The sequence below is a fragment of the Pyrgilauda ruficollis genome, unplaced genomic scaffold, assembly GCF_017590135.1.
Source record: "Pyrgilauda ruficollis isolate IOZ18807 unplaced genomic scaffold, ASM1759013v1 scaffold23, whole genome shotgun sequence".
In the NCBI taxonomy this organism is placed as follows: Eukaryota; Metazoa; Chordata; class Aves; order Passeriformes; family Passeridae; genus Pyrgilauda; species Pyrgilauda ruficollis.
The window spans coordinates 9,096,734-9,122,910 of NW_024522539.1; the positions used below are offsets into that span (position 1 = coordinate 9,096,734).

The window sequence follows — 26,177 nt, forward strand, 5'->3', positions numbered from 1 at the left end:
AATTTTCTTCCCATTTTCAGAGCTACACTATTCAAGTAGGGGGAGAAAGTCCACAAAAAGATGTGTGTGGTTTCTCCTGAAAATCTGCCGTTGTAGAGGCAGAGCACATGGCAGATGATAAAGATCAAGTAACTGGGAAAATCAGGCAGCAAACATTAATCAAGAGCTGTTTGTGGCAGTAAGTACTTACTGTCATTAGTCCTCCAACAAGGTCACTTGTATGTGGATCCTCATCTTTTGTCCCCAGTTGTGGAGAGTACAATTCAGTGGTTCTTAAAATCTCCAAAGCCCGGTCTAAAGCTTCTGCAACTGGCATGGGACTGCTCTCTTGTGCAGCATTGATGATGTTTATTACCTAATGTAGATCAGACATATTGTGAACTTAGAAGTGATTTTTAAAAAACAGAGACACTCGTTAACTACTATGGAAAACTGAAGGAAAATAACAAAACAACTTTAATCCGCATGGGGGAAAATCAAAATTAAAGGGACATTACTGAAATTCTGACGTTTGCTACTGACTCTGGGAATAAGATATTGGCTTAAAGACAGCAATCTCATTAATGACTTCCCCTTCCAAGGCACAGCCTCAAAATGTCTCTGAATGGATTTAACGTAACTTTCTCCCACTTGCCTCTCACAATTTGTTAAAGAGCTGGTTTTTGACAAATCTTTGAATGGTTTCAGAAAGCAGCTGACAATGCATAAGTAAGAAGGATGAACTCCAGTCCCTCCTTCTTAGAAAGGATCATGTGATGGCTGACTCCATGGATGACACTCTAGCAAGCAGGTTTGGGAGACCTTGGTTCAGAGTATCTGCCTTTTTGAAGCTACAGCAGTGTGGGGTGGAAGAGGGAAGGAGCTCAGAGGCTGGCGCTGTCCTGGAGCCTCATGCCCCAGTGCAGCAGCACAGCACAGCACAGCTGTGACATTACCTTGGTGATGGGAGCCTCGATAGTCATGGAATGGACCCTGGCCATGGAGGAGCGGCGCCGCTGGGAGCTGCCTGTGTGCAGAACAGAGCAGAATTTGTACCCTGATTGCGGAGACAAGGCTGGACAGGAGGATCAGCCAGGAACTCCTGAGGCCTTTTCTGCACTGCTTACCCTGCTGTGCCTTTCAGAGGCAATTGACTGCAGAATGCACAACTGCAAAGAGATGCTGGCTGAACCACTGATGTCCCTGATTAGAGATAAGTGGCTGTAACAGCCTGGCAAAATCCTGGCTATGCTTTATTATTTTAAATATTCAGTTACAAACTCAGTTAAAAGACTAGACAAATATGCGTGTATAAACTGGCAGGCACAGGTAGGTAACCACTGAATTTAGATTATTACAGGATGTAACTACTCTTGCTGCCTGATGCAATATGACAAGTCATAATGAGTCAGCTTCCAAGCTGAGGTAAATCACTGAAGCTCTTTTGAAGTGGGTACCTATGCCAAATAAAAACAGCAGAGGTTTTGGCCTATTACATTGGACATTTAAAAACAAATGTTTTATATTGGTTAGCAATTTTGGTTCTACAAAGAAAAGATCAAGATGAGATTTTTCTGGATATTGTGCTACCTATAAAATGCAGACATCTCTGTTACTTATTGTGCTGAGCAGTTCTTAAGAAGAGTCAATGCTATTTTTTCTATACTGAAATATGACTGTATTCTCACTGCCACAGACATGCTTCACTAGTGTATGCTGCCTAGACTGTGATGAGGGATGATTTAACAAAAGCATGTAAGTGTCAGCAACAGTTTTGAGTATGTGACTCATCTATCAAGTTTAGGGTGATCTAACAGAGGAAAATATAACACAGTGAAAGAAAACAAAATTAAGAAAGAAATATCTTCATATCTCTATCAAGGGAAGAGGTAAGAAATGTAATAATTTGGGGTTTGGGTTTGCATGACAACTCCAGCACAGCCAGACCCAACACGATGAGTTGTTTCACATACCATCACTCCCACGAGATGTTGTGGATCTGACATCCAGGGATCCTTTCCTCATGTCTTTGTGTCTGCAAGTCTGAGTATCTGTGAAGAAAATGGTATCGCATAATGACACAAAGTTTTGCTTAAGATGTATGTTAAAGGAACTGAAGCTCAGAAAAGCCTGGCAGCAGCTGACATTGACCTCAATGCTTCAGCAGATGAGAGCTGATCCAAGTGCCTTTTAAATTTCTTGCCCTATTACACTGTCCTGAACACAGTCAAGTTCTCATGCAGAACATGTCTAAGTGTCTGTGCAGAAGGAAACTGTGGAGAGAAAAACTCCTCTCTTGCCATTGTGACACAACTGCAGTTGTGAACACAACTTGTGCAGCACACCTGAGCTCACACAGGTAACCACTGCCACCAGGCACTGGTGGGCCACAGCAGAGCACGTCAGCAAGGGGGGCAGTGTATCCCAGGTTCCTTAGGGACTCCAAGATTCAGCCTGTGCTAAAACTACAGTTAATAACAGCATGGATGCCAAGGATGTCCTAATTGAAGTGCTGATATGTGGGATGAGGGTGAATTATAGTGTTGGTCATCCTCATTTCCACCCACAGGCAAGCTCCCCACAAAGCAGCTCAAAGCAATGCAGGTGCCATGTGCTATAGAGCAGCCACAACAACACAATGACATGACAGCATCCTTCTCATTTCTAATTCTGTCACAGGGATCCACCACCAACAACTGAATTGTGGCACTGACCCCAGCAACACCATGGCACCAACTTGGGGCCCTGTGACAGCGTTTTCAAAGGTGGGCTGCTTTCTGTCACCTCTGAAGTAAGTGAGGCAGGTAGAGAGGGGGCTTGTATTTACTTTCCTGCCTTTTGAGCTGGATTCCCAGCTTATCCCTAGGTAAACAGGACTGATCTGTGTACTGTGTTTTCAGTCAAATCACTAAGAGTGGCCTCTATTCCCTCCCCAGGTATGTTCTCCATTCTTGGGAAAGAAGAGACATGTCGTACCTGTCTGAGATTCAGCCTGAATACATTCACATGTCTTCTCCACCTACAATTCAGTATGAGAAATCCAGTTAGTCAGAACTCTGCCATTATTTTGTTATACTTAGGGCTCAAACTAAAGTGAGCATAGCACTATTTTCACTTACCTTATTGTTGTCATTGCACAGTCTACTAATTGACACATAGTGTCTAATCTTCCTGCAGGCAAAAAACAGTGTGTTAATTCCCATCCAAACCTCAGCACTAATTCAGTGCTGACACTTGGGTGCTCCAAAGGCTGGATTTGGGGACCAAGTGAAAGTTGCATAAAAATCTAGACATGCTTGAATCTTGCCCATGATCAGAGCACACAGTGACCTCATCCCATCACAACCCTTGGCAAGAGCCAAGGGAGAAAAGGAGCATGAAAGGAGCACAGAAGAGTGAGCGTGGAAGGACCCAGTACAGGTGCTCAGTGAAACAGGATGTAGGTCCTGGTGACACCAACACGAAGCACAGAAAGACCAGAGGGTGCATTTGCACTTCAGGGAGAATTAGAAGAGTCAGAGTCACAACTGAGCACATCTGCATCTCTGGCTCCTTTTGGGGGAGAATTAGAATTTCACTTTCCCTGCACACAACATATAAAGTTGATTTGCCCCAAGGAATTAAGTGCATAGGTCTGCACCCTTCCTTGCATAAAGTTCCATTATACTCAGCAGCAGGATAATCCAATATCTGCTGGAGGCAACTGAACTCTAAACTGAGCCTTCATTCAGACACAAATCATGACTTCAGCTTTCACACTTACCCTCCCTGTCCAATGACAGGTAGTATCTTCACATTTTGTTGTATGCTATCTCCATTTTTCTTTTTCGCATAGTACATTCCTTGCCATTCCTGAAAAAATAATTCAAGTGGAAGGAAGATCAGATAAAACATGAAGAGAAGCTGTAGCTCCATACCTTCTTTCACTGAAAGCTGCCTCACAATACAAAGCCAGGCAGGACTGGTTAAACTGTGCTCAAACCCTGTAATTTCTTCCCTGTAAGTAACCTGTAAGTCACTGTGCTGCTGCCAGTGCATGGACAACTTCCAGAGGAGCAGCCTGGGAGCACTCTGATGGCAACAGCTGGAACTCAGGAGCTGTGGGAATTAGCTGCATTCTCTTCCTTCCCCATCCTACCTCAATGGTGTTGCAGGTGATTTTGGGGAGAGCAGGAGCTCAGACCAGCCCCTGCCTGGAGCAGAGTCCCCCCGGGCTGCAGGTGTGGGTTCCCCAGGGACCCAGGACAGGAAGGGGACTGCAAAGCTGTTACACCACCCTCACCACCTTCCCTGCTGGGTACACCATCTCCTGCATGGCTGGGATGTCTTATCACTGGTTAACATTAAATGTATCTGTGACTAAAAGTGCTTTGCTACCCCAGCACATTTACTTTCCATGCTGGCAGTTTACCATCAAATGCAGCAGAGATTTATTCTGTTTCTCTTAAAGCAGAAGAGAGCCCAGTAGAATAGCTCCTGGATTCTGCCTCCCCTCTAAAAACACTCTGGTTTTAGGATTGCCCATGTGTTTCCATCCCTAGAATAGCTGTTGGTGGTCTTTTTTAACAGATGCATATTTTGAGCTGGGCATTTACCAAATACCAAGTAATTAATGAAAAATTAAATCCATCTTCCATGTTCACTTAACACAAACTGCTCAGGCCAATTGCTGTATTTCAGTAGAGCTCAACAAACTGTAGATCAGATCTTATGTATGTGAAAACACTCTCATGAGCCACACAATATGTATTTATTTATGTGAGACTGACAGATTTCACAGTCAAGCTGGCCAGAACACAGGTACAGAGAGAATAATTTTACATTTATGTGGATGGAGGCAGCAAATAAAGACTCCAGCCCACAGAGAACTGCATGGTGACAGGCTGTACAGAATAAAAATATGAAAGACTTTTCTGAGGATCTGTCAGAGAAGAGAACTGTGAATAACAAACTGTGTAGTGAGCATAATGTCTTCCGTGAGCTGCTTGAGGAATACAAATGAAGATAAAAGCAAGCACCACAAAATTCAATGCTCTCATAATTAAAAGTATGCACATCAATAGTTTCCTGACAACCAGGATGAGGTAGAGATGAGTAATTGATCTCTAACCCAGGTAATAAACCCAGGATGTGCACAAAGGGGTGAAGTCATAAACTACAGATTGGTTAATTCCCACATTGAAAGCATATCCTTTTCAAGGCAGGTTATTCACTAATGTGTTCTTCTCAGTCAACAGATCGATTTTTTTAACTTGTGAATTTCTAAAACCTGTGAAACTGTTGCAGGAAATGTGTGAGGGAAAAGGTCAGTGCAATTCTGAGAAGCAGGAGGTCCAAGCCAAACTCCTGCTGGTAGGTGAAGTTCTCCCAGGGATGTCACTTAACCGTATTTTAAGAACACCATATGCTCCCTCCCAGAGCCTCTGTCAGCAATCCAGCAGAGAAGAGCTATTCCCAAGGCGAGCTGTCAGTCAAGCCCATGGCTGTGTCTGCACTGGAGCCACACAAGGTCTGTGACCAGCTCCTGCTGCGGGGCTGCTGGGATCAAACCAGAGCAAAGAGCACACCCAACAAACCCCACAGTGCCACCCCTCACAGGGTGCATCAGGGCTGAGGCTGCAGACTCCATGGAGAAGGCCAAGGCACACATCTATCCACCGAGAGCTCTCACAGGCACAGTGAGGAACCCCCAGCTCAGCTTCCTTTCAGACTGGGGCTCCTTGCACTAGACAGCAAAGCCCAGCAAACTGCTCGCAGAAAACAGAGCAAACCAAAATAAACACCGTGAACACAATCTCACAGAACTGAAGGCTGAGCTAGGAAGGTGCTGCCATGGACCTTTATCACAGAGTGTGATTGCTCTCCCACCCCCTCTGGAAAGACCTTGCAAACAGTTCCCAAAGGGTGAGAGGAATTGCATGGCTTGTCTGCTTTATCAGTAGGTGTTCATCTCACTGCAGAAAAAGCAAAACTAAGAGCAAACTGCAGAGATCAGAGGCAACAAGAATTCCAGTCAGAATTGCACATTTCATCTTAATAGATGCAATTTGAATAATGAAACAGAAGAATGAAGAAAAGCACAAGTCTTTTTTAACTCCTCAAGTATGGATGGATGAACATTTCAGTAACATTGGCTTCTGGCAAATTACAGACAGCTGTAGTAACAAAAAATGAACTTCCAGAGATATGCTTTTTGCTAAGAGAAACAACATCCTGACCCAAGAATCCCTATACACCTTTCAATTTCCAATTTTTGAGAATAACACATATGAACTTCTGTTTTATTATAATGAACTTGCTCACAGTACTATGCTTGTCAGCACAAGAGGTGAAATGCTGCAAGAGTCCATCTTCCTAAATTCCATTTAAAGACAAGATACATTTCATGCAGCTTAGATTTTTTCAAAGATCAGAAAAACTTGCTTTCTTATTATTTTTATTATTCTGTTAAGTATAGTACCATATTTGTTCAAAACAAAAGTCAGACCTGTTGACAGGAGATTATCACAGCAGCAGACAGTTTCCTTTTTTTAATATGCTGTAACCTACACAAACCTACACTAACCTACTTTGCTGTAGCCAAAATATGGCCTATTGTAATGAGAAGCAGTCTCCTAAACTTAAGATATAAAGAAATCACAAGTCTGAAAACTACACAAAGACCATGTCAGGATGATCCAGGTAACTAAGGCACCTCTGAAAACGCTGTAATATCTTGACAGAAATTATTTCAAAACTTCCAAGTATTTCAAAGGTTGTTCCTCACAGTTAACCTCTACTTGCAAAGGATTCCTGTAATAATTTATTGGCAATTCCATTTTATATTAAAATATAAATTTAAGGTTGCATAGATTACGTATTATAAAATGTTCCAGAGGGAAACACAAACAGAATAAATCCACCTAAAATAAGCTGTTCCAGACAGACAGGTTTAAGTAGGCAGCATTTCATTAGCCCTCACTGTTAAAGCCACACAGTCAGGAGTAAAATTAGTACAAGGAAAGAGATGAATTACATTTAGATTTCCATCATTCACAGAGTAAAATATATTGCCATCATTAATGAAATTTTTTTCAGCTCACTAAAATATTAAAAAATGTTATCACTTTGTATCTTAAGAATTGATGGTGTGGATTTAAAGCCTGACACATCTAATGTATTTGTATTATAACTTAATAAATACTCCCTCCTAACATCAGTTTTGTATTGCACACATTTACTGAAATAACCTCAGTCAGGCAACAGAAGTGTGAAGCACCACAATCCCGACTCCTGTCTGCTGCTGGGATCTCTTCCAACAGGCCAGCACACGTGGAAAGCAATCTCCTTGAAATGCACGTGGAATCTGCACCCAGCTTCTGCCACCGAGTGCCGTGTCAGCACCCTGCCCTCCAGAGCTGACTCACCACAACCTTGCACTTGTGCTTTTGCATCCCTGCCTAGATCCAGAGCGCCCTGACCCCCTCTGGCATCTCCCTGCTCCGTGCCCATGCTGTGCTGCTTCCCACGGACAGTGCCCGTGACCCTGGGCCATGGAGCATCATCAAACACAGCCCTTCCCAAATCTCTCGGTGCAGCCTCCATGATCTGCTCCCTACAAGGCACTGGGTCATGTTCAATGACATCAGAAACCAGCTCACCTCTGAGCAATGAACCTTTCTAAAGGAAATCCACTAGACAGCTCCCATGCCATTAGGGAATTAAACAGACTGGCAGCTGGCACTGCCTATCACTTTCAAGCGATATTGCAAATGTCTCCTTGGTATTTTTACATTCTGAACTTGCAAATCAGTTTCCACATTTCATGGTGAAATTCTTCAATATGGTACTTTTCTCATTTACATAGCACCAGATAACATGTGCATCCATCTGATTTTTCTTCGGTACTCCCACACCATTTGCTATGAACAGCATAAATTATAAAGAAACGCAGCAAGTCACTTATTTTTGTAAAACAAGTATCTCTACCAAGCAAGAAAAGAGAAAGAAGCCTTTAAAAATGAAAAATTGTTTACTTCCTGTTTTTAAGTTGCAAATGCTACGTGTCTGTGAAGCTGCAAGTCACAATGTGTTTCACTGCTGGACTACAATAACTTTTACAGGTAGCAAATAAAAGTGATACAATGCCATTACTCACCTTTCCTATCTTTATGCAGGAATTAATAGTATCTAGGAAATCAGCTTTTTTTTCATTTATAGGCACTTCTGTTAATTCCTTTTCTATTAGTTCACCTATTTGATAGCCCATCATTGTTTCAAAAGCAGGATTGACGTACTGTGAGATAAAAACAAACAAACAAATACCCGTTCAACAGTATACTTCAAGCACAAGAGAATGCCTTGTTTTGCTTGCTTAACCCGAAGATCTCTTTCCCAGCCTGAAAAAATGTCTGCATGTACTATTCCTGAGAGAGATGCTCACATTTTTTCTTTGTGAAGCAAACCAGGAATTTCCATGCTAGAATAGTTGTGCAGAGTGTGTGCATGTCAGCAAAGAGAGGGAAATTATACAAACAGCTGAGAATCACATATCCACAGAAAACAAATTCCTGAAAAACAGGCTCTGTCAGTTCCCAAACCAATAAACCTCAAACCTGCCTCAGTGTTCCTAAAAATCACAAACTGGATGTTGGAATACCATCCATAATTATTGGCAAATTCATCATCTTATTCAGTGTAAGGGCCAACCATCCCTATCCCCTGTCCAGGCACAGCCCAGCCGAGCAGAGTGGAAGCAGTGGGATTTAATAAAGCAGGCTTTTCCCTGAAGTGAATGTTGCATTTCACTGCAGTTTTTGGCCCTTGCCCAATAAAGCTGAAGACTGGTACAGCAGCCCACCCTTTCCTGGCCTCTCATTGCTGAGTCACAAGCACAGTCCTGGCAAAGCAGCATCTGAAAGCCTTTAAAACTTACAATGTTTTCATATGAGAGAAAGGAAAAGGTGCCACTCTACTTCTAATGGTTCTCCTCTAAAAGCTCCTTCCCAGAGGAACTCTTCCCTGTGCCTGCTGGAGCTCCAAGACTCCTGCAAGTGTCACTTCTCTCATACTCTGGGGCTGTCAGCAGAGGGACAAAGTTTGGTCTGAAAAAAGTGTATTTAAAACAACTTCAGGATGTGTTCTGTTATTTTTGTAAAAGGGATGAAGAAGGCACATCGTTCAATGAAGTTGCCAGGCTCAATAAAGTAAAATTTGTATGCATAATTCCCAGAGGCTCAGACTCAAGCTCTTTACTGATAATAAAATCACTTGTCACTGCTTCATGGCTAGGGATGGAACTAACTCCTTTAAAAAGATGATGGTTTGCAGAACTGCAAAACCAAGCACAATTTCTTTTCCCTGCTTTATAGAAATTTCTAAGAGAGGATTACATTCAAAAACAGTTGGCCCAAAAATTCTGATACGTCAAACAGTATCAGATTTTAGGAAAAAAAAAAAAAGTACAATTATTTAGATAGAACATCCATTAGATTTTAAAGAGCATCAAATTAACACAAAATATTTTTGGAAAAGAATGCCCATAAGCCAGTGGCTGCATTCATTCTTGATACAGAGAAGGAATGAATAATAGAGATGAGGAATCAATACAAAAAATAGAAACAAGAGAATAAAAAAAATAGAAACAAGAGAATAAATCTTTATTCACTGAGAAACAACAATCTCCCTTAGAATTTATTTGACTTATGCCAGACACTTTAAATGGAGAAAATTCTACTCGACAGCTAAACTCACTTCAATCTTTTAGAACCATTAAGTTAGATTAGATTCTTGTGCTGTAAGAAAGGGTAAGTGCAATCATAGAAGAAATAAAACACAGAGGAATTTTCTATACTTATGACTGGAACAAACCTGTATTACATGGTCTTCACTTGTGATCTCAATGGCTTCTTGACTTTTCTCTAATGCTGTAAATAATGAATTACATGCCCTGGAGAAAAAAGAAAAAGGCATCCAAAAATTTTATCCACTTAATTCTTATATATGATAATAAAGCATTACAACTCCATACTGTATAATGTAGTCTAACAATTAATGTATTTTCTTCAGGTAACTGACATTCTATAATTAACTACTGCAGATTAAAATAAACACTCTATTAAGGATCTGGCAAAATTGAAAATTCTGTGTTGATAATGTTTTTGGTAAAATTACCTTAGCTTGAATTGTGCCTGCACCTGTCCAAACTCCAGCTGAATCAACTCATTGTAGCAGGCCATTCTACTAGAATTTTCTACATATCTCTGCAAATAAAAGGTTAGAAATATTTCATTAATACACCTTCCTGTCTGTAAGGATTTGAAGCTCTGATTTCTTTTGCTTGCTAAAGAAACAGAAAAGGAGTAGATATGCCAAAAATGAACATGCTGGGACACAAGCAATGAGAGATTATTTTTTGGTACTAGCAAAACTTTTCAAGTTACTCCATTTTAAAAAGGTGACAGATCCTCATGGCAATGAGGTTTAATCAACCTGTTTATTCTCTGTGATTGTCAGCAGGATCAATGTATTTTTTAAAAAAATCTACTTTTAGCTTTCTTAAATAACAGCGAAAAAAATCTTATGTCTCAAGTAGTTAAAATTTGAAATTATTATGAGTTTCCAATTCCTAATATCTCAAATTGTCTATATAGATGAAAATAAAATTTCCTGTGAAATATACCTGTATTGACCTTGAGGTTTTTATAGCAATGATCTCAGTATCTTTCACTTTTTAAAAAGCATTTCATATTTACCAGGTATGAGCTTGAATGTTAAATCTTTGTTCACACTAAACTCCCACAGACATGGATGACTTGAACATTTTGGGCAGGACAATGCATTATCACAGGTAAGCCACCACAATCTAAGCTGCTAAACAAAATTTTCTATGTTCTGCCATTAGCCCTATTTCCAAGGCTCTGATCCATAAATAATTCAGAATCTGTGCTGAATTACTTATGTGCCCTCTGGAATGACTATTTTCATACAAATGCCATTATCTTTAAGCTGTAGCATTTCCTGGATCAGGATCATACTAGAATTAAGCAGATGGGCGCAAATGGAATGTGATGGAACAGCAAAAATCTGGTGAGCACGCAACCAAATATTTGGAGTTGTGCTGTAAATCAGGCCCAACCTTTTTCTAGTGTCAGCTGAAGGCAATAAGGTACCCACTTAACTGATGCACTAATTAGCACCTTTTCTGCTCAGCTGGAACAGTTGCCAAGGAACAGATTCAATGCAATTCTTCTCAGGTGCCTCCAAACAATAGCTAATAGCACTTGACAGTGTGTGAAGCCTGTTTACAATGGGAATTGGCATTTGATAGAAGAAATTTCCCACAGCACATTCTGTTGCTCATTGCAAGCTGCTCTCTGACTCTGCCACTAATCAATTTGTCAATGTCAGCTTTCCAAGGAAAGGATCATGTATTTAATCTGAAATAAATGTATGAAGTAGAGAAGTCTCAGTCCCACTTCTTACATCCCCAAGAGTGTCATGTCAACGTTCAGAATTGGGACACAGAAGAATGAGCAGCACAAAAAACATCTACAGGTTGGATCTCTGACACAAATGGTGACTGACAGCCAAACTTCTGGAGAGCTTCTTGCATGACAATTTGGAAATGTCAGAGCAAGGCAGCCGAGTATAGCACATACCCTTGTGAAGCCAGCAGAGATCAGGGGCAATATTGATGACTCCTCACGATCAGTGTGCCTTTGAAATAAGGAGGATAAGTCAGAGATTTTGTAATTAACTCAGACCAAATTTCACAATCCATTCATCTACTTGTACCCCAGATGTCACACTGAGGCTAATACTGCTAGATCCTTACAGGATATAGGAATAAAACATATTTTTTGTTTTATTTTAATTTTTAATAAGCTTTCATCTTTGGCATGGATAAGCCAAAATGTTATTTTCCTTCATGCATGTAATGAGCTGCTTACATCAAAAAAGCTCTAATGCTTCAAGGAAACCAATTAATGAGCTAGATAATTGGACGTTTTCTGTACTGGATCCTTGTTGTTTATGCTGGCATTAGTCAGAAATGCACCTGAAAGTCTGCACAGCCAAAGTTTTAAGAAATTACTTGTTATCTGAATGTACCAAATCTTAGATGAGCAGCTCCAGGTGCCTGAATGAAGATGGATTTTCTAGTGTTGCCTACCCACTACCTTCTAGTAAGTCACATTTGGGACACATTCCCAAATGAAATATCTGAATAATCTGGCTATGCTAACTGTGAAAAGACCCTTCAACACACATAAATGCATGGCTGGAGTCAAGAAGAAAGGCCATTATGGGAAGTTTCTGTCAATAAGCAGATTGAAGTTGGTCATGTTTAGGAGATGGCACAATACCTTTTATTTATGCAGGAAGTTTTGGATCTTGGAATGTTTAATTAGAGACGGTAGAGATGGTAGTGTATTTTTAATGGTAAATTTCAATGCCTCAGAATTGTTGGCAGAATTAATGTGTTCTGAGAAATGGCCATTCCCAAATTATACTTGGAGAAAATTATCTTCCAGTTATTTCATTTCATTAAATACATAGAATTTCTTTATTTTGTACTTTTACACATTTTGTACATTATTTTATAAGTAATGTTTTCAAAGGAGGGGGAAGGAGATAGCACATATAGTACTTTACTGAGATGTGATAATCTCTTTGGCTTTTAGAACTGCTGTGGTCAGATGACAATTTGTACTGATCGAATTGTTCTATATCACTTTTCATACTCAGCAGATCTCTGATTTTCACTGAGATTAATAATATTGAAAGGCAGATTAAGAAAGGGTCAGATCTACAAGACAGTTTTGTACAGGATATTTCAGAAGTTGTTTGAAACACACTCTGAAAGCCTGCAGTGATGGTGGGGGAGTGCAAGGAGGAACCCAAAACAAAACTCAAAGTGAGAGTCTTGAGTAAAAAAACCCAGAAATTAAAAAAACAATTTCTGTCCCAATCCTATAATCCTGAAGTATAGTAAAAACTCTGGTACAGCACATTATTATTAGCACAGTAGGAACTTCTAATTCAGGTTTTTTATTTTAATGGTTTTCAGGTTTACTTTTACAATGGTAAGATTCATAGTTTTGATCACAGATGAAAGGAAAGATATGAGTACTTACCTTTGTACTACACAAATAATGACTGTATTTTCTGAGGCTTTTGTTGTTCTGATAGACCTTTAAATAAAAAGCAAACCATTTAAATTCTTTTTAAGTTCACATTTCAGAAAACGTGACTTTAAAGAAACTTCAGATAGACTTTTCTTAAAATCTTTTAAATCATTTAACAACAAAACAAAAGTCAGATCCTGAGCCTGTTGCTGGGAAAGGAGAATAAATTATATCTGAGACTCCATGAACATAGATTAATCTACAGCTCAAGTACTCTCAGTGGGGGAATAGCAAAAAATATTCTCTCTGAAACAGCATATAATGGATTTGTTTTAAGGGCTCGGCCTCACTCATTTAAGGTGCATTTTACTGAATTTTGGGACAGATTGGTAAAGATGGAACACGAGGAACAGCACTGCTTCCTAGTCTTGGCCTGACAAAGATCTTATCTACTCGCCTCAGTCCAGCAAGAAGAGCCTTTTCCCCAGCACAGTCCCCCAGGGCACACAGTCTGACCCTGGCACCCCATCCCACAGCCTTGGTCAGTCTGGACACGTTCCCAGGGCGACTTCACTGCCAAGGCTCTGGAGCAAGGCACTGCTGCCTGCCCAGGCTCTGTGGAGACACTCAAAGGCAAATCCTTCCCTCCTTTTTTCACACTTCACAGTGGCTTCTAAAATTTTGGAATCTGTTTGAAATTTTGCTCTTCATAACGTATTTCCAAATGTTGTAGATATGAAAACATGCACACCAAACACTGCCTGTTATCACTGGGAGTTATTCAAGAGGAAGTGACATTCCAAAAAAATTAGAACATTCATGAAGTGAATGAATTAATAAAGGTGCTTGGTGGCACATGCTATCTTTGCAGTTGATTTAGTGTGAAAACAAAGAACCAGGTATTTGGGGAAAAAAAAAACCCAAACAACAAAAGAAAACAAAAAAAAATACCCAACATTGCACTATGGCAACAAATTTGTACACTGTGGCTCCAAGCCAGATGGAGCTTCAGACACAACCAAAAACGCTGCTGCTATCAGATGTAAAGCACTGAAGTAAAGTATTTGATACTGCCAGTGCACACCTGTCTAAAACTAAAAAAATCGATGCTCTATAGAGTTTATAAAAACATTATATAAAAGCAAAAAAACTTTGATGCTGTGTAAACTACATTGTTAAGCATTAATTACACTGAAACGGTGCTTACCTGCATAATGCTTCTGCATCAAAGTATCTGGAATGTCTATGGTCAATGATGATAATGTCATGGTGCTTATCTAGAAAGCATTCTAGTGCAGACTGAGGTGTCCTGGCAAGATTGCACCGAAATCCAGCCTTGTCACACGCCCAGCGGAACCCGTTACTCTGCTCGTCTTCCTCAGCAAACACTAAAAGTACCTGGGGTGGAGACAGGCAGTGGGGCATCACAAACAAGTCTTACACTTACAGTAGATTCTGTGACTTTGTCCTGTTCTTAACATGGTTTTTAAAGCCACTTTTGAGGCTTAATCCCTTGTTTTTAAGAGAATTGCTTTCTACGGCCCACTGTTTTTTTATAGTTTCTGTATACAGAGGTGTTTCAAGAGGGTTAAACAGTCTGCCAGAGCCATGGCACATCCACACGGAACAAGTTTTGGAACTGTCCCTCTTGTCATTTGCTACAGAGAGAGCTTAGGCAATCAGCTTAGGCAATCAGAGTGCTCTACGACTGGACAAAATGCCTGTATTTCAGAGAGTGTACATGAACCAACAGTGAGTCCACTTCTCTGAAACAGTCTCACATTCAGCCTTTTTCTCGGGGTTTATTTTTCTTGCCAGGATCATACTCCAGGAGAGGGGGAAAAAAATAAAACCACCACAACAACAACAACAAAACTCTACAGTTCATCTTGTGTGAATCGGTATTTAATGCTGCTTCAATGGCATGACAAAAAGACTGCTGTCCTTTCCATCTCATCCTAATTCCCCAAAGTATTGGATGCTGCCCACTCCTTGGGATTTCTGGAAATTCTGGACGGGCTGGTCAAAAGGAACTCAGGCCAGACTGAACTCATAAGCAGTACCACTGTATATGGAGTATGTCCCTGTATGACTCCTACACAAAGCCTGCCATGGGATTTATATGACAGAATGAGATTATCATAGCTGCAATCCAGAACTGGAGGTCAGACCTGTGAGCCACTATTTGCTCTGTCCTAACTTGCCATGTAATTGCCAGTAACTAATCTCTCTAAGCCTTTTTAAATCAACACAATGCCTATAGACTAAAAGTATGATAAGGCCCAATTCCTTTAAGATTTATTTCCAGATCTAGGATTTAATACAGCAAAGAAGATGAACAAAGTCTGCTGAGGAAGACTCACTGATGTAATCGTGCTTTGTGTCAGGATAATGTTTGCTGAAGAGAACTTCTCTTGCCTGAAAGAATACAGCATGGCAGACTATCGATCTGTGTTGATTTTGGGGATGGCTCAGCACATGCAGCCTTTTGGGAGAGATGGGTAACTAAGCCAGTATTTGGTCTATTGTCCCAAAACACCAATCTTTCAGAATTTGAATCAAACCACACTCAGATATGTTCTGGTCAGGCAAAGTGAAGCATGTGTAACTCACATCACATCCCACTGCTGTTTATCTTCCGTGTGATTTTAGGAACTCCAGTGCAGTTACACTTTGGACCAGGCTGGTGAAATGTCTACCAGTAAATCTTAACATTTCCATGTACTGCATATTTTTGTAAGAATGAAGGATTTTGCACACATTCAGTTCAGGTTCCTTTTATAGCAACCTGCAAAACTGTTTGCAAAAAACATGTCATAGTCTGGGCTGTGTTTAGTGAAGTTAATCTGTAACACTCCTTAAGAGGGGAAGAATGGGTTTCAACAACAGGACAGAGTCAGGAGATCTGAGTTGTATGATCGACTCTGGTAGGTGATGTTGCCTACCTTCTCCTTCCCTCACACCTGCCAGCTATATTAACAGGATAAATCAGTTGCATTTCAGAGTGCTCTACGACTGGACAAAAGTGATACAATCATTAAAAACAATACAGGTGGCAGAAATACTCAAGAACTATTCTGATTTTGGGGATGGATAAGGATGTCCTAAGATCTGATTTTTCATGATACTACTCTTCTGACAATGGCTCAAGAAGAAGATGTTAAACTGCAGCTCTTAAGACAGATATTTTCAAATTATTAGGTTCACATTGCTGAGGAGTTTTGCAATTACTGACAGAGGAACATCTTGGATGATTAATGGTTCTGTATGCCCTGGACTATGGGAGAATTTCCAAAGGAAGTCCAAAGGAATCATATATCTCTAAACCTCATGTCCATCCCAGGCAAAGTGTGGGGGGAAAGGACATAAACCATTTATTAATAAAGGGATAAAAGAGGATTAATTATTGTCAGTCAGTAATGAACAATTAAAAATATATATTTTGCACTTCATATCTTTTGTAATAATATTGCAAGTTTGATTGGCTTGGTATCAGTTTGATGAGATTTTGACTAAGACCAGTAAAATTACTACAATTTTGATTACTACCAGTAAAATACAAAATGAGGCACAAACTGAATTGATTACAAGGTAACTGATAGCAGAAAAAATAGATAGCTCTATTTTTATGAGCTGAGAGATGGTTGGAGAAAACAGACAGGGGTTTTAGGATATCACATAGATAGAATGTCATTATAAAAATCTATTATGTGCACATTATCTCTTCAGCAAAATTCTCTGTGAAGATTTCTATAATCCAAAAAATTCCAGTCATAAATTTTAAGCTAACATCTGTGATATTTTAGAAATCAAGACTTCAGTTTGAACTTCTGTGTTACCTGAAGTTGATCTTGATGAAGTCTCATAGGGCCAAACTGCACATCTGTTACTGGTGCCTAGAAGAAATAAGAAGGGAACTTATTAATGAATAATACCTAAGGAAGAAGAAAAATTATCTCTGTTACCTCTTTTATCTACCATTGTCTGAGAGATATATTGCTATCATTACGAGGCTGCATCTTCATCTTATTCTGGTTTTGTACATTTATATGCTAAGCTGCAATAACAGTTAGAAATAACAAGCTAGTCTTCAAGTAATTTTTTATTGTTATTTTAAATGCAAACTAACAGATTAGACATGAAAGTCTCAGAGACAGATTGTTATTTTTCTGTATCCTCTGTATCACTCCAGCTGTTCTGCAAAACATGGAAGTGTTTAAAAACTGCTTCTTTTAAAGTCCAAAAAAGCATTAAAGCTCCAGGAGAAATGCAAAAATACATAATTTTTCTTTTAGAAGTTCAAATGTAACAGGTGCCCAAGGTTGCTACAGAAACACACTGATTTCATTTCTCCAGGAGCATTTTGCTGCATTCCCTGCTGCCCACCCAACCCCTCCAGGGAAGGCTGCAGAACTCAGCAATGTGTTGGGATGAAGCATGTATTCTGCATGCAGCTTTGTTTGAAAAACCCTGCAAAAACACTACCATACACCATGCTTTTGACATCTCAGTGATTCCCACATCAGGCTCTGCTCAGGTACCACAGCTCAGGATGCAGGAACTCGTTGGTCACCCACGCACGGGCAGGTGATTAAAAGGGCAGCGCGGTGACCCGGAGTGGGCACGGCAGCTCTGCAGGCAGAGTTAAGGGTTTCCTCCTGCTAGTGGGGTTTTCAGTTTGTTGTTTGTTCTGATTTGGTTGGTTTGGTTTTGTTAGCAATGGTTTTTGCACGATCAAAAGCTGCAGTTAGTACAAGTGTGTATGTAGCCAAACAACCCCCAGAAAGGATGTGTGTGTCCAGACCCATTCCTGGGTGGAGTGTTTCAGCTATCAGTGGTTCCAGAGGGAGTTACAGAAGATGCCTGCCTGCAGTGTGAGCAGGTGAATGATCTTTTGCTGGTGGCCGAGCTCAGGAAGGAAGTAGAAAGACTAAGGAGTATTAGGGGAAGTGAAAGGCAAATAAACTGGTGAAGTCTATTTCCCAGCCTGGTGGGAAAGGGAAATAGACTGGTGGAGCCTGGATGGGCAATGAAGTTTTGAAGGAACTTAGGAATAAAAAGAGGATGATCATCTTTGGAAAGAGGGTCAGGTCTCTCAGGAAGTATTTAAGGGGGTTGCTAGGGTATGTAGGAAAAAATTTGCAGAGGCCAAAGCCCAGTTTGAACCTAATTTGGCAACTTTTGTAAAGGATAATAAAAAATGTTTTTACAAATATATTAATGGCAAAAGGAAGGGTAAGACCAACCTTTGCTCTCTACAGTCCCTGCAGGTGAGGAGAAGGCAGAGGTGCTTAACACCTTCTTTGCCTCAGTCTTTAGTGGGAAGATGGCTTGTCCTCAGGACAACTGCCCTCCTGGGTTGTTTTTATGTTCTTTGGACTTGATGATCTTGAAGGTCACTTCCAGCCTAGTGATTCTGTGTAACTCAGCCAGGATCCTTCCCCCTCACTTGTCCCTCCGTGGGAAGGAGGGCAAAGACCACAATGCTGTTTATCACAACTGCTTCTCTTTTGTATCATTAATCAAACTTCAACATGAATGACTCTTCCACTCGTATACGACTACTTCTAAAGGAGTTAAACACATAAATACAGAGGGACACTCCAGTAGGATTACACAGGCTTGGTTCTCTGAGAATTCTCACCAGGCAAGCATCAGCACTTTCAAGGTACTTCAGAAATAAAAGTTAAAAAGCAGGAATAAAAATGTTTCCTATCTTGAATGGGGAACAAAGTCCAACCATTGGTCCTTGGAGTCACATAGACTCTTCAAAGTAACCGGAGTTAAGAAATCAGAAGAAAATAGTCTTTGGCAATGCAGTAAATGTGAGACATCTGAGCACAAAGGTGGCATTTTTACATTGTTCTTTTTCAAAATTAAAACCCACTTGAAGATCAGATTTATTGCTTTGCAACCTATAAGTTTTCCCATAAGTAGTTTCAAAGAATCATCAGCACATCCCACAGAAAAATCTTTTAGAAGTGCATGCTCCACTCTTTCCATGACCTTAATGCTCCATTGCTCAGCCCTAAGAGTATGTCATTTGTGATTTTATTTATTTATCAACTTGGAAGTCATCACTGCAACATTAAATAAGCAACAAACATGAGTCAAGGCAAAATGGCAACACAATGCCTATAAAAGCATGCCAGGAACCAGTGTTTGCCTGTCTTGCTTAAGTGGGCCTTTAAGAGCTGATGGTAAAATGACATGGAGGGATTTCAGATTTATTCAGTCATTGTGGTCAGATCAGCTTAGTTTAAAAACACTCCAGTAATTTATTTTTTTTCTGATCTTGAGACCAAAAATCTCTCTTCAGATGGAAAACTCAAGCTGCTTTACTCTCCCCTGTGGTATATCATCCAATTATTCAAAATCTGCACTACAAAACAGCAAAGACTTTTGCTGATAGCACACATAACAGGGGAGAATCCAGCTCTTTGCACCAGTGTTTCTGGTTTTGCAGCACTAACAGGAGTAACTATCCATCCTGAATCAGTAAGATCAGCAGAAATGCCTGAAGGACACGGAGAGAGCATGTCATTTGAGCAAAAGATACCTAAAAGATGCCTTTTTACAGTTGCTCCTCTGTCCAGAGGTGTACTTAAAATCAAACCTTTGACTTTTGTTCACTCTACCTGTCAGCATAAAACAGTGAGTGTCCCGTGTCACCGGGCAATGCCTGAGCTGGAAGGTTCAGATCCAGAGCTGAACTTCACTGGCATCTGGGAGGATGCAGAACCCCACCTACCCTGCCAGTGTACCCCTGGACTATCAGTCCCAGCCCAAGGGGAATTTTAACAAATGAGATAAACACAGTATTGCCAGTTATTGCTTTTCAGATGCTCCTTTCTTTTAAGAAGTTTGTGAACGAATAGTGATTGAAGTATTTAAAGGACTGAGCCTGAAAATCACTTTTTTTGCCAGAAATCTGTGGCTATTGCTGCAATGAAAATACCTGTCTATGCACCATTTACGCCTAAGTCACAAGAAGTGTCCAGATGAGATAACCTGTCTTGTTACACATTAACTTGCTGTCCTGAGTAGAATCAAAGCCTTTGTCTGCATCTCAGCTGGAAAATTTTGGTGAACTCCAGTTAATTCTTAATCCTGTTGAAATCTGCTCAAACAACTTGATTAATCATTTAAACTTTCTGTGTGCTGCAGGTAGCCCTGAGAAGTAACATGCCAATTAAGTATTGTGTCAAAAATCAAGGCTTCAGCAAGGATTAGCAGAAACTCTCAACTACTGCTGAACTAAATGAGCTTTTAAAATACCTCTAATGCTGCAAACTTTTAACAAAATCAAACACAGCCAAAGCTCACACGTATAGTAACTGCACAAGCACATCTTTATTCACTCACACCTTCTTCTACTTCTTCCTTGGAATTTCTTTCCTGGTTGAAAAGCTTGAGTACATTTTCAGATTGGCAGACACGACTTAGGCATGTGACAGCCTTCCAGGCAGGCACAGATTGGGAAGAGTGTCTGAGGAGACAGAGGTAGAACTGGTTGTGGGTTCCTGGAATTGATGTGAGAGAGCTGGGTCTGTTGCCAAAGAGCTGCTGACGCAGAGTCCGTAAGCGCAGCGCGTGTGCCTGCGGCTCCTCAAACACACACACAGCAACTGCAGCCATTTCACGTTCTCCGACCCCTGAACCACTGCTGGTAGCACTTATTTCCCCTCAAATTTGCCTTTCTTATTTGAACACTGCATTTTTTTGTCCTGTGGAACCAGCCCTGCCTCTGGCACGAAGTGGGATTCATCGCAAGGCAATAGCACAAGCTGTAAATGATTGACAGCTGTCAACAGGGAAGGTCATCCACTGACTGCTGTCAGCAGCTCAACGCTCACCAGAAATGATCTCTGTGTTGTAGAAGATGCATTGCAAACATTGAAATTGCTGATAGAAATAGTCCATGTTTCCAATGCCCTGAGAAAAGTGAGTATTGGGTAAATAAAAACAAGTGAAATAAGCTTTAAAAACACAGACCTACACAACTGTGACTGATCAGATTAAAGTACAACACAGGCAGCGTTGGCCCGATGTAACCTGGTAAAGTACTTCTTTCTATGAGTCATTCTTCATATTTTACCAGAACAGAATCTACAGGAATAGTCTGTTCATCACTGCTGGATTGTTTTTTTTTCTCTCTTCCTACTGCTAGAAAAACTTCAGATGCACTTGCTCAATGAATAAATACAGAAAGGAATAAAGGGTGGACATAAAGCCATCTTGATTCACATGCTCCCTTTGGGGATAAATTGCCTGGCTGGTGACAGGGACAGATCTATGCACCCCATAGGTCTCCTGTTTTCTAGAAGTGGTGTACTCTGGCATTCTCCAAAATATCTCTTACCATTACCCATTAAAGAGGAGAACACACCTAAAATTCTGGGCAGAACCAGCTCCTAAAAAATCCTTTGGCTACTAACCTTCATGCAATACTCCTGCTATGGAGGTGCAAATGCATTCCTTCTGGAGGCTGATTTTCTTAGGAGACCTCTTTGCCGAAGTTTTTGCAGATGTTTTAAAGCAGAGCCCTGTGCATTCCAAAGCAACACTCAGCACTGCCCACCCATGGAAGGTGGTGGAGGGGAGCTGCTGGTGCCTGGGGCATCAGGAATGCTCCTTTGACATCCACAGTGCTCCATCCCTTCCTTTCTGCCACAGCAGCAGCTGTGCTGGTGACAGGAATGGCTCCTGCTCCGGCCATTCCTTGCACAGCCCTGGCCTCCTGACAGCACCTCTCCCCGGGGCAGCACTTCTGCTCCTGCTGCTCCTCTCTCCTCTGCAACGTGAGCACAGCTGCTTTCTCCTGCAGCTCACTGGAACAAAGAGGTGCCATGAACTTCTGCTGAATGGATTGCAGGTGGAAGCTGCTGCTGGAGGGCAACATCTGCATTCAGTGGGCAGACAGTCAGAATCTCTGACTCACTGCAATATATGACAAATAACTACAGTGATTAGACACATGACTTCGCTGCTGGTCCTATTGGAATACAGCCAACAAAATTAATCATTTTCCTCAGATCAATGTTTTAAGATATAATCAACATTTTTTATATGATTTTAAAACACATACTTATATTTTCTACATATAGTAGGTACATGATATGAATCTGCATGAGTTGACTCATCACAGTAAGAATTAACAGTCTTCATTATCAAGATATGCTGGAAACCACAGGACTGTTAACATATTTTGTAATTCTAAGAAAAACAGAGATTCATTGTACAAAGGAAAAATATCCTTTCTCTTAACTTACCATTTTAGGCATAGATTTGTCACCCCAGAAAACAAAGGCTCAAATGAACTGATTGATTTGTACCATCCCCTAAACTTTTATTGATTCAGGTTCTATTTGCTGCAGAGATTTGAATCCTGCATAATGATGTACTTTCTCAGAAACCTTAGCCAAATCTTCCTGGATGCTGAAAGCTGGGAAATAAACAATTTTCTACAAACTGGCATGACAAGGTACAGGATCTTGTCCAGCCAGGTCATACCAGCATGGCTCCTCTTTCTCAACAGAGAGAGGTGTTGTGACTTGTTGCAGCTCATACTTCTGGGCAAGAAAGTCTCCACGTTCAGGATCAAGTTTTCACAATTCACATTTTTCTTTGCTTATCATAATACTGATCACTTTTTGAAGTATATGAACCCTAACTGATCCATGTTCATTTACCTTTTTCTTTCTCCAAGGAAATGAACCTACATAGATGACTTAAGACTCAGCTTCCTATTTTCCATGTGCTTTCTGCTGGACACTGAACATCAATGTTCATGTCTTCCTTACACACTTTGACAGCACTCTTTTGTTACCAACTCAACAGCAGTGCAAGTAAGATAAAATGCTGTCCAAGCAGACATTCCTAACAGGCACAGCTGTTCAGAGCATAAAATTAATTTTATAGTCCACGGACTGAATTCCAACCTGGTTAGCAAATCCAGTGAAATCCAGAGCAATTGAAACTAAATACAATGAAATACAAGAGATATACAAGGAAAATATACTGGATTTACTTCAGTGTAAATGAAGTGGGAGTCTGGCCCTGAGCAGCTCTTTCTTTTGTTGTTTGGAAGCCACAACAGTTTGAATAAAGAATAAGAGAGAACAAAGTGTCCAAGGTTTCTGCCTGTGCTCAACAGACTCAAGGACAAAGGTAAACTTGGCCTTCAAAGACCCTATGCTGTACAGAGTCAGTTTATTCTTTGCTGAAATACAAAGACATGAGTTCTGAAAGGCGATTAAAATTTACCAAAACTGCTCTTCAACCTGGATGAAACCAGTTATTCCAGTCCTTGATTTTTTTCCTTATTTCTGCTTCATAAAAGATGTAGACAAATGTCACAGACTCTGAACTCATAATGTAGCATCCTGACTCAGTGCTTTGATAAAATCTTGCATTTAGATTAATCTAAATCGTGTTCTCACTGATGCATCTCTCTCAACAAACGAATACAGATCTATATCTGTATCACAAGGCCTGCAGATCACTCAATGTTTTGTTCTGGTATAATTTTTCTTTTATCTATTTCCTGGTTTAAATTGATTCCTAGAAAAATTATCCACAATGCTGCCATGTAACAATACAGCAGACAGTAAGCGATGGGTAACACACCCTCTGTTTTCTTAATCTGTATTTTAAATTTTTGAGCCTGTTTTACATAAATGAGCTCGAGAGCCCAACTCTGGCCTCCAACTCACATCATTAGCAACACACAATTTCGACAGCTTGCAGTTTTTGTCAGAAGAAAAGCTTTATTGAGTGTAGTGAGTTGCCAGAGCTCTCACATCAGGATGCTGGCCCTTCTCTCTGGGCATGTAACCAGCCACGGGACCCACTTTCTTATTCCTAGTGAACTGGCAACACTTTTCCTCCTCCCAAAATCCAGCAACTCTTCCATTACTCAGCCTGGGGGCAATTTTTCTGTTGACCCAGGTCCTGAGGAAGCCTCCCAGGAAATTTACACCCTGGTGGGACTGGGACTGCTTTACAGGAGCGCCGGCACAGGGCTGAACACAAGGGCTATCCAAGCTCCACCAGGATTCTCCCTGGCACAGCTGATTTTTGGCTTAGGTTCAGCTTGCCACACATGCCAACCACTATTATATATGTTTGTTTGTTTGTGTATTGGGCCTGGTTGCCCACTGCATATCCTCAGTGCAATAAGTGAAGCCAAGTTAGAACAGAACTGCAGCAATGCTGTTGGGAAATCACACTTGCTGCCTTCTTGCACACTTCAGACATAATCAAGAACTCCCATTTTCTACTGTTTGTAAGTTCTCCCCTTATGCTTTACAGGAAACTTTGGATATCAAACTGCAAGCGTAGCACATGCAAAAGTGAATCATTCTGTTTGGCTGGGAATAATTAACGATGCTGTCCCAAAGTGACTTGGATTATCATCTGCACCGTGGTGAGGCCTGCACGGCCTCTGGCCCAGACGAGTGGCCCACTGTGGTCACGTTGTACAATGACAGCAGAAAAAGCCAGCCAGCAGTCCCTGCCACTGGTAAAGGCCTGAACTTTTACACAGAACAGGCTGACAAACTGGGGGACGTTTTTAGGTCCCGATATGGTATTGAAATGATAAAATAAATGCCATTATCACTCAGTGTGCCTATGGAACAATTGCACAGATCTCCAACATTGAAAAGGGAGGTTACTGGTTTCGTTTTGACATTCAAAGGAACTGAGGCACTGAGGGAGCGGGACAACTCCAGTCCCCCTTGTCCTGAGCCCTGGCATCCCTGGGCAGGGTGTCCAGCGCTCCGGCTTGCTGGCCAACTTACAGCAGCAGGCACTGGTCATACTGGGACCACACGGCTGACACTTGAGAAACACCCACTTATTTCTGAAATTCAGAATTGTGTTGGTGATAATTCAAACAAGTTATATCACATCTTGGCAATCACAGCTGTACTGTAGGTTTCTAAGCAGATACAACTCCTGCAAAGCAACTCTGTAAATCTCACACTACATACTTACACAAGAGTCCTCGCTGTCAGTGAATCACACAGCAAAAAGGGATGGAATACATCAGCCAAGTCAGAAAAAGAGAGCCATTTACTCATTAATCCACACGGAGTTTTCTGTCCAGTGAGAACAAAGTTGAATGGAAACCAGTTCTCATATCAAATCCAGCAAGTTATATTTGCTGCAGCATCTACCTGATTCAAAGGCCCCTTTTAGACCTGCATTTTATGCACAAGTACACTGGGCTTGAAATTTCATCTATTTGTCTCTTTAGAAGAGAAAAAATAGTGAACCATACACTCCACAACAACAAGTGTTTACAACCTTAATGTTGGGCTGTGCCTCATGGTTGTCATTTTGCCAAACTCCATTCTGACCAACCAGCCCAGAATTTAAAGTGCCCTAAGTCTTCATAATCTTGAGATGGCTCACTGGGGTCTTCATTAAGGTCCCACTTTCTGACTGAAAGTGTTGGCAAGAACTTCTCCATTGTCTGGAGGCTGTGAGGTCTCCCCATATTGCATCCCTGGACTGCTCACTAAACTATAGTCAAGTATTTCTCTGTGGTGAGGGCATGCTGTGCAGCATCTGTAGTTATATCCTGCACTAAGAGAAAACCAGCAGCTTAAATGATCTGGCCTGTACTTTAGAAGAATTTTTTAAACCCTATAATAATGGTGTTCTATACATAGGTTGAAGAAATGGATGCCTTTATAAAAAAAACAAAAAAAAAAAAAAAAACCAAAACCCAAAAAAAACCAAAACAGTAAGAACATTTTCAGCTGTTCAAACAGGAGCAGAATGTGCAACATGCAGAAACTGAATTGCTTCAGATGAAGAAAAAAGAAAGAGGTCATCTTTAAGGCACTAGCTCCTAAGTCCATGTTTTATTGGTTTCTGACAAAATTCAAGATCAGATACAATACCCGGCACTTCAGAGCAAATGTCCTGCAAAGTCAGGCACCCCTGGTACTCTGGGCTTACAGGAGGGTAGGGGTTGTGATTGCCTCTGTGAGATGGTACCTCATGGGCAGCTGAACAGCACATCTGGGTGGATACTGCAACTTGCTGAGTTTCAGCAGCTCTTCCCTTGCACTCCAGCAG

At 40.9% G+C, this 26,177-nt stretch overlaps 1 protein-coding gene across 7 annotated transcripts in view; it reads right to left on the reverse strand.

The window, feature by feature from the left end:
- PDE8A (phosphodiesterase 8A) overlaps nucleotides 1–26,177 on the reverse strand; it is a 156,419-nt gene that overhangs the window by 26,658 nt on the left and 103,584 nt on the right. For 6 of the 7 annotated variants that reach the window (XM_041468753.1, XM_041468755.1, XM_041468754.1 and 3 more), the window contains 13 exons: nucleotides 16,925–16,981; nucleotides 14,293–14,483; nucleotides 13,095–13,151; nucleotides 11,619–11,676; nucleotides 10,132–10,220; nucleotides 9,829–9,907; nucleotides 8,117–8,254; nucleotides 3,743–3,831; nucleotides 3,099–3,150; nucleotides 2,956–2,998; nucleotides 1,953–2,030; nucleotides 936–1,006; nucleotides 191–355 (listed from right to left, as the gene is read on the reverse strand). In XM_041468753.1, coding sequence (XP_041324687.1) covers nucleotides 191–355; nucleotides 936–1,006; nucleotides 1,953–2,030; nucleotides 2,956–2,998; nucleotides 3,099–3,150; nucleotides 3,743–3,831; nucleotides 8,117–8,254; nucleotides 9,829–9,907; nucleotides 10,132–10,220; nucleotides 11,619–11,676; nucleotides 13,095–13,151; nucleotides 14,293–14,483; nucleotides 16,925–16,981 — 1,167 coding nt within the window. Of the gene's footprint in view, nucleotides 1–190; nucleotides 356–935; nucleotides 1,007–1,952; nucleotides 2,031–2,955; nucleotides 2,999–3,098; nucleotides 3,151–3,742; nucleotides 3,832–8,116; nucleotides 8,255–9,828; nucleotides 9,908–10,131; nucleotides 10,221–11,618; nucleotides 11,677–13,094; nucleotides 13,152–14,292; nucleotides 14,484–16,924; nucleotides 16,982–20,450; nucleotides 20,571–26,177 lie in introns of those variants that run through there. The other variant, XM_041468751.1, reaches the window with a different exon arrangement.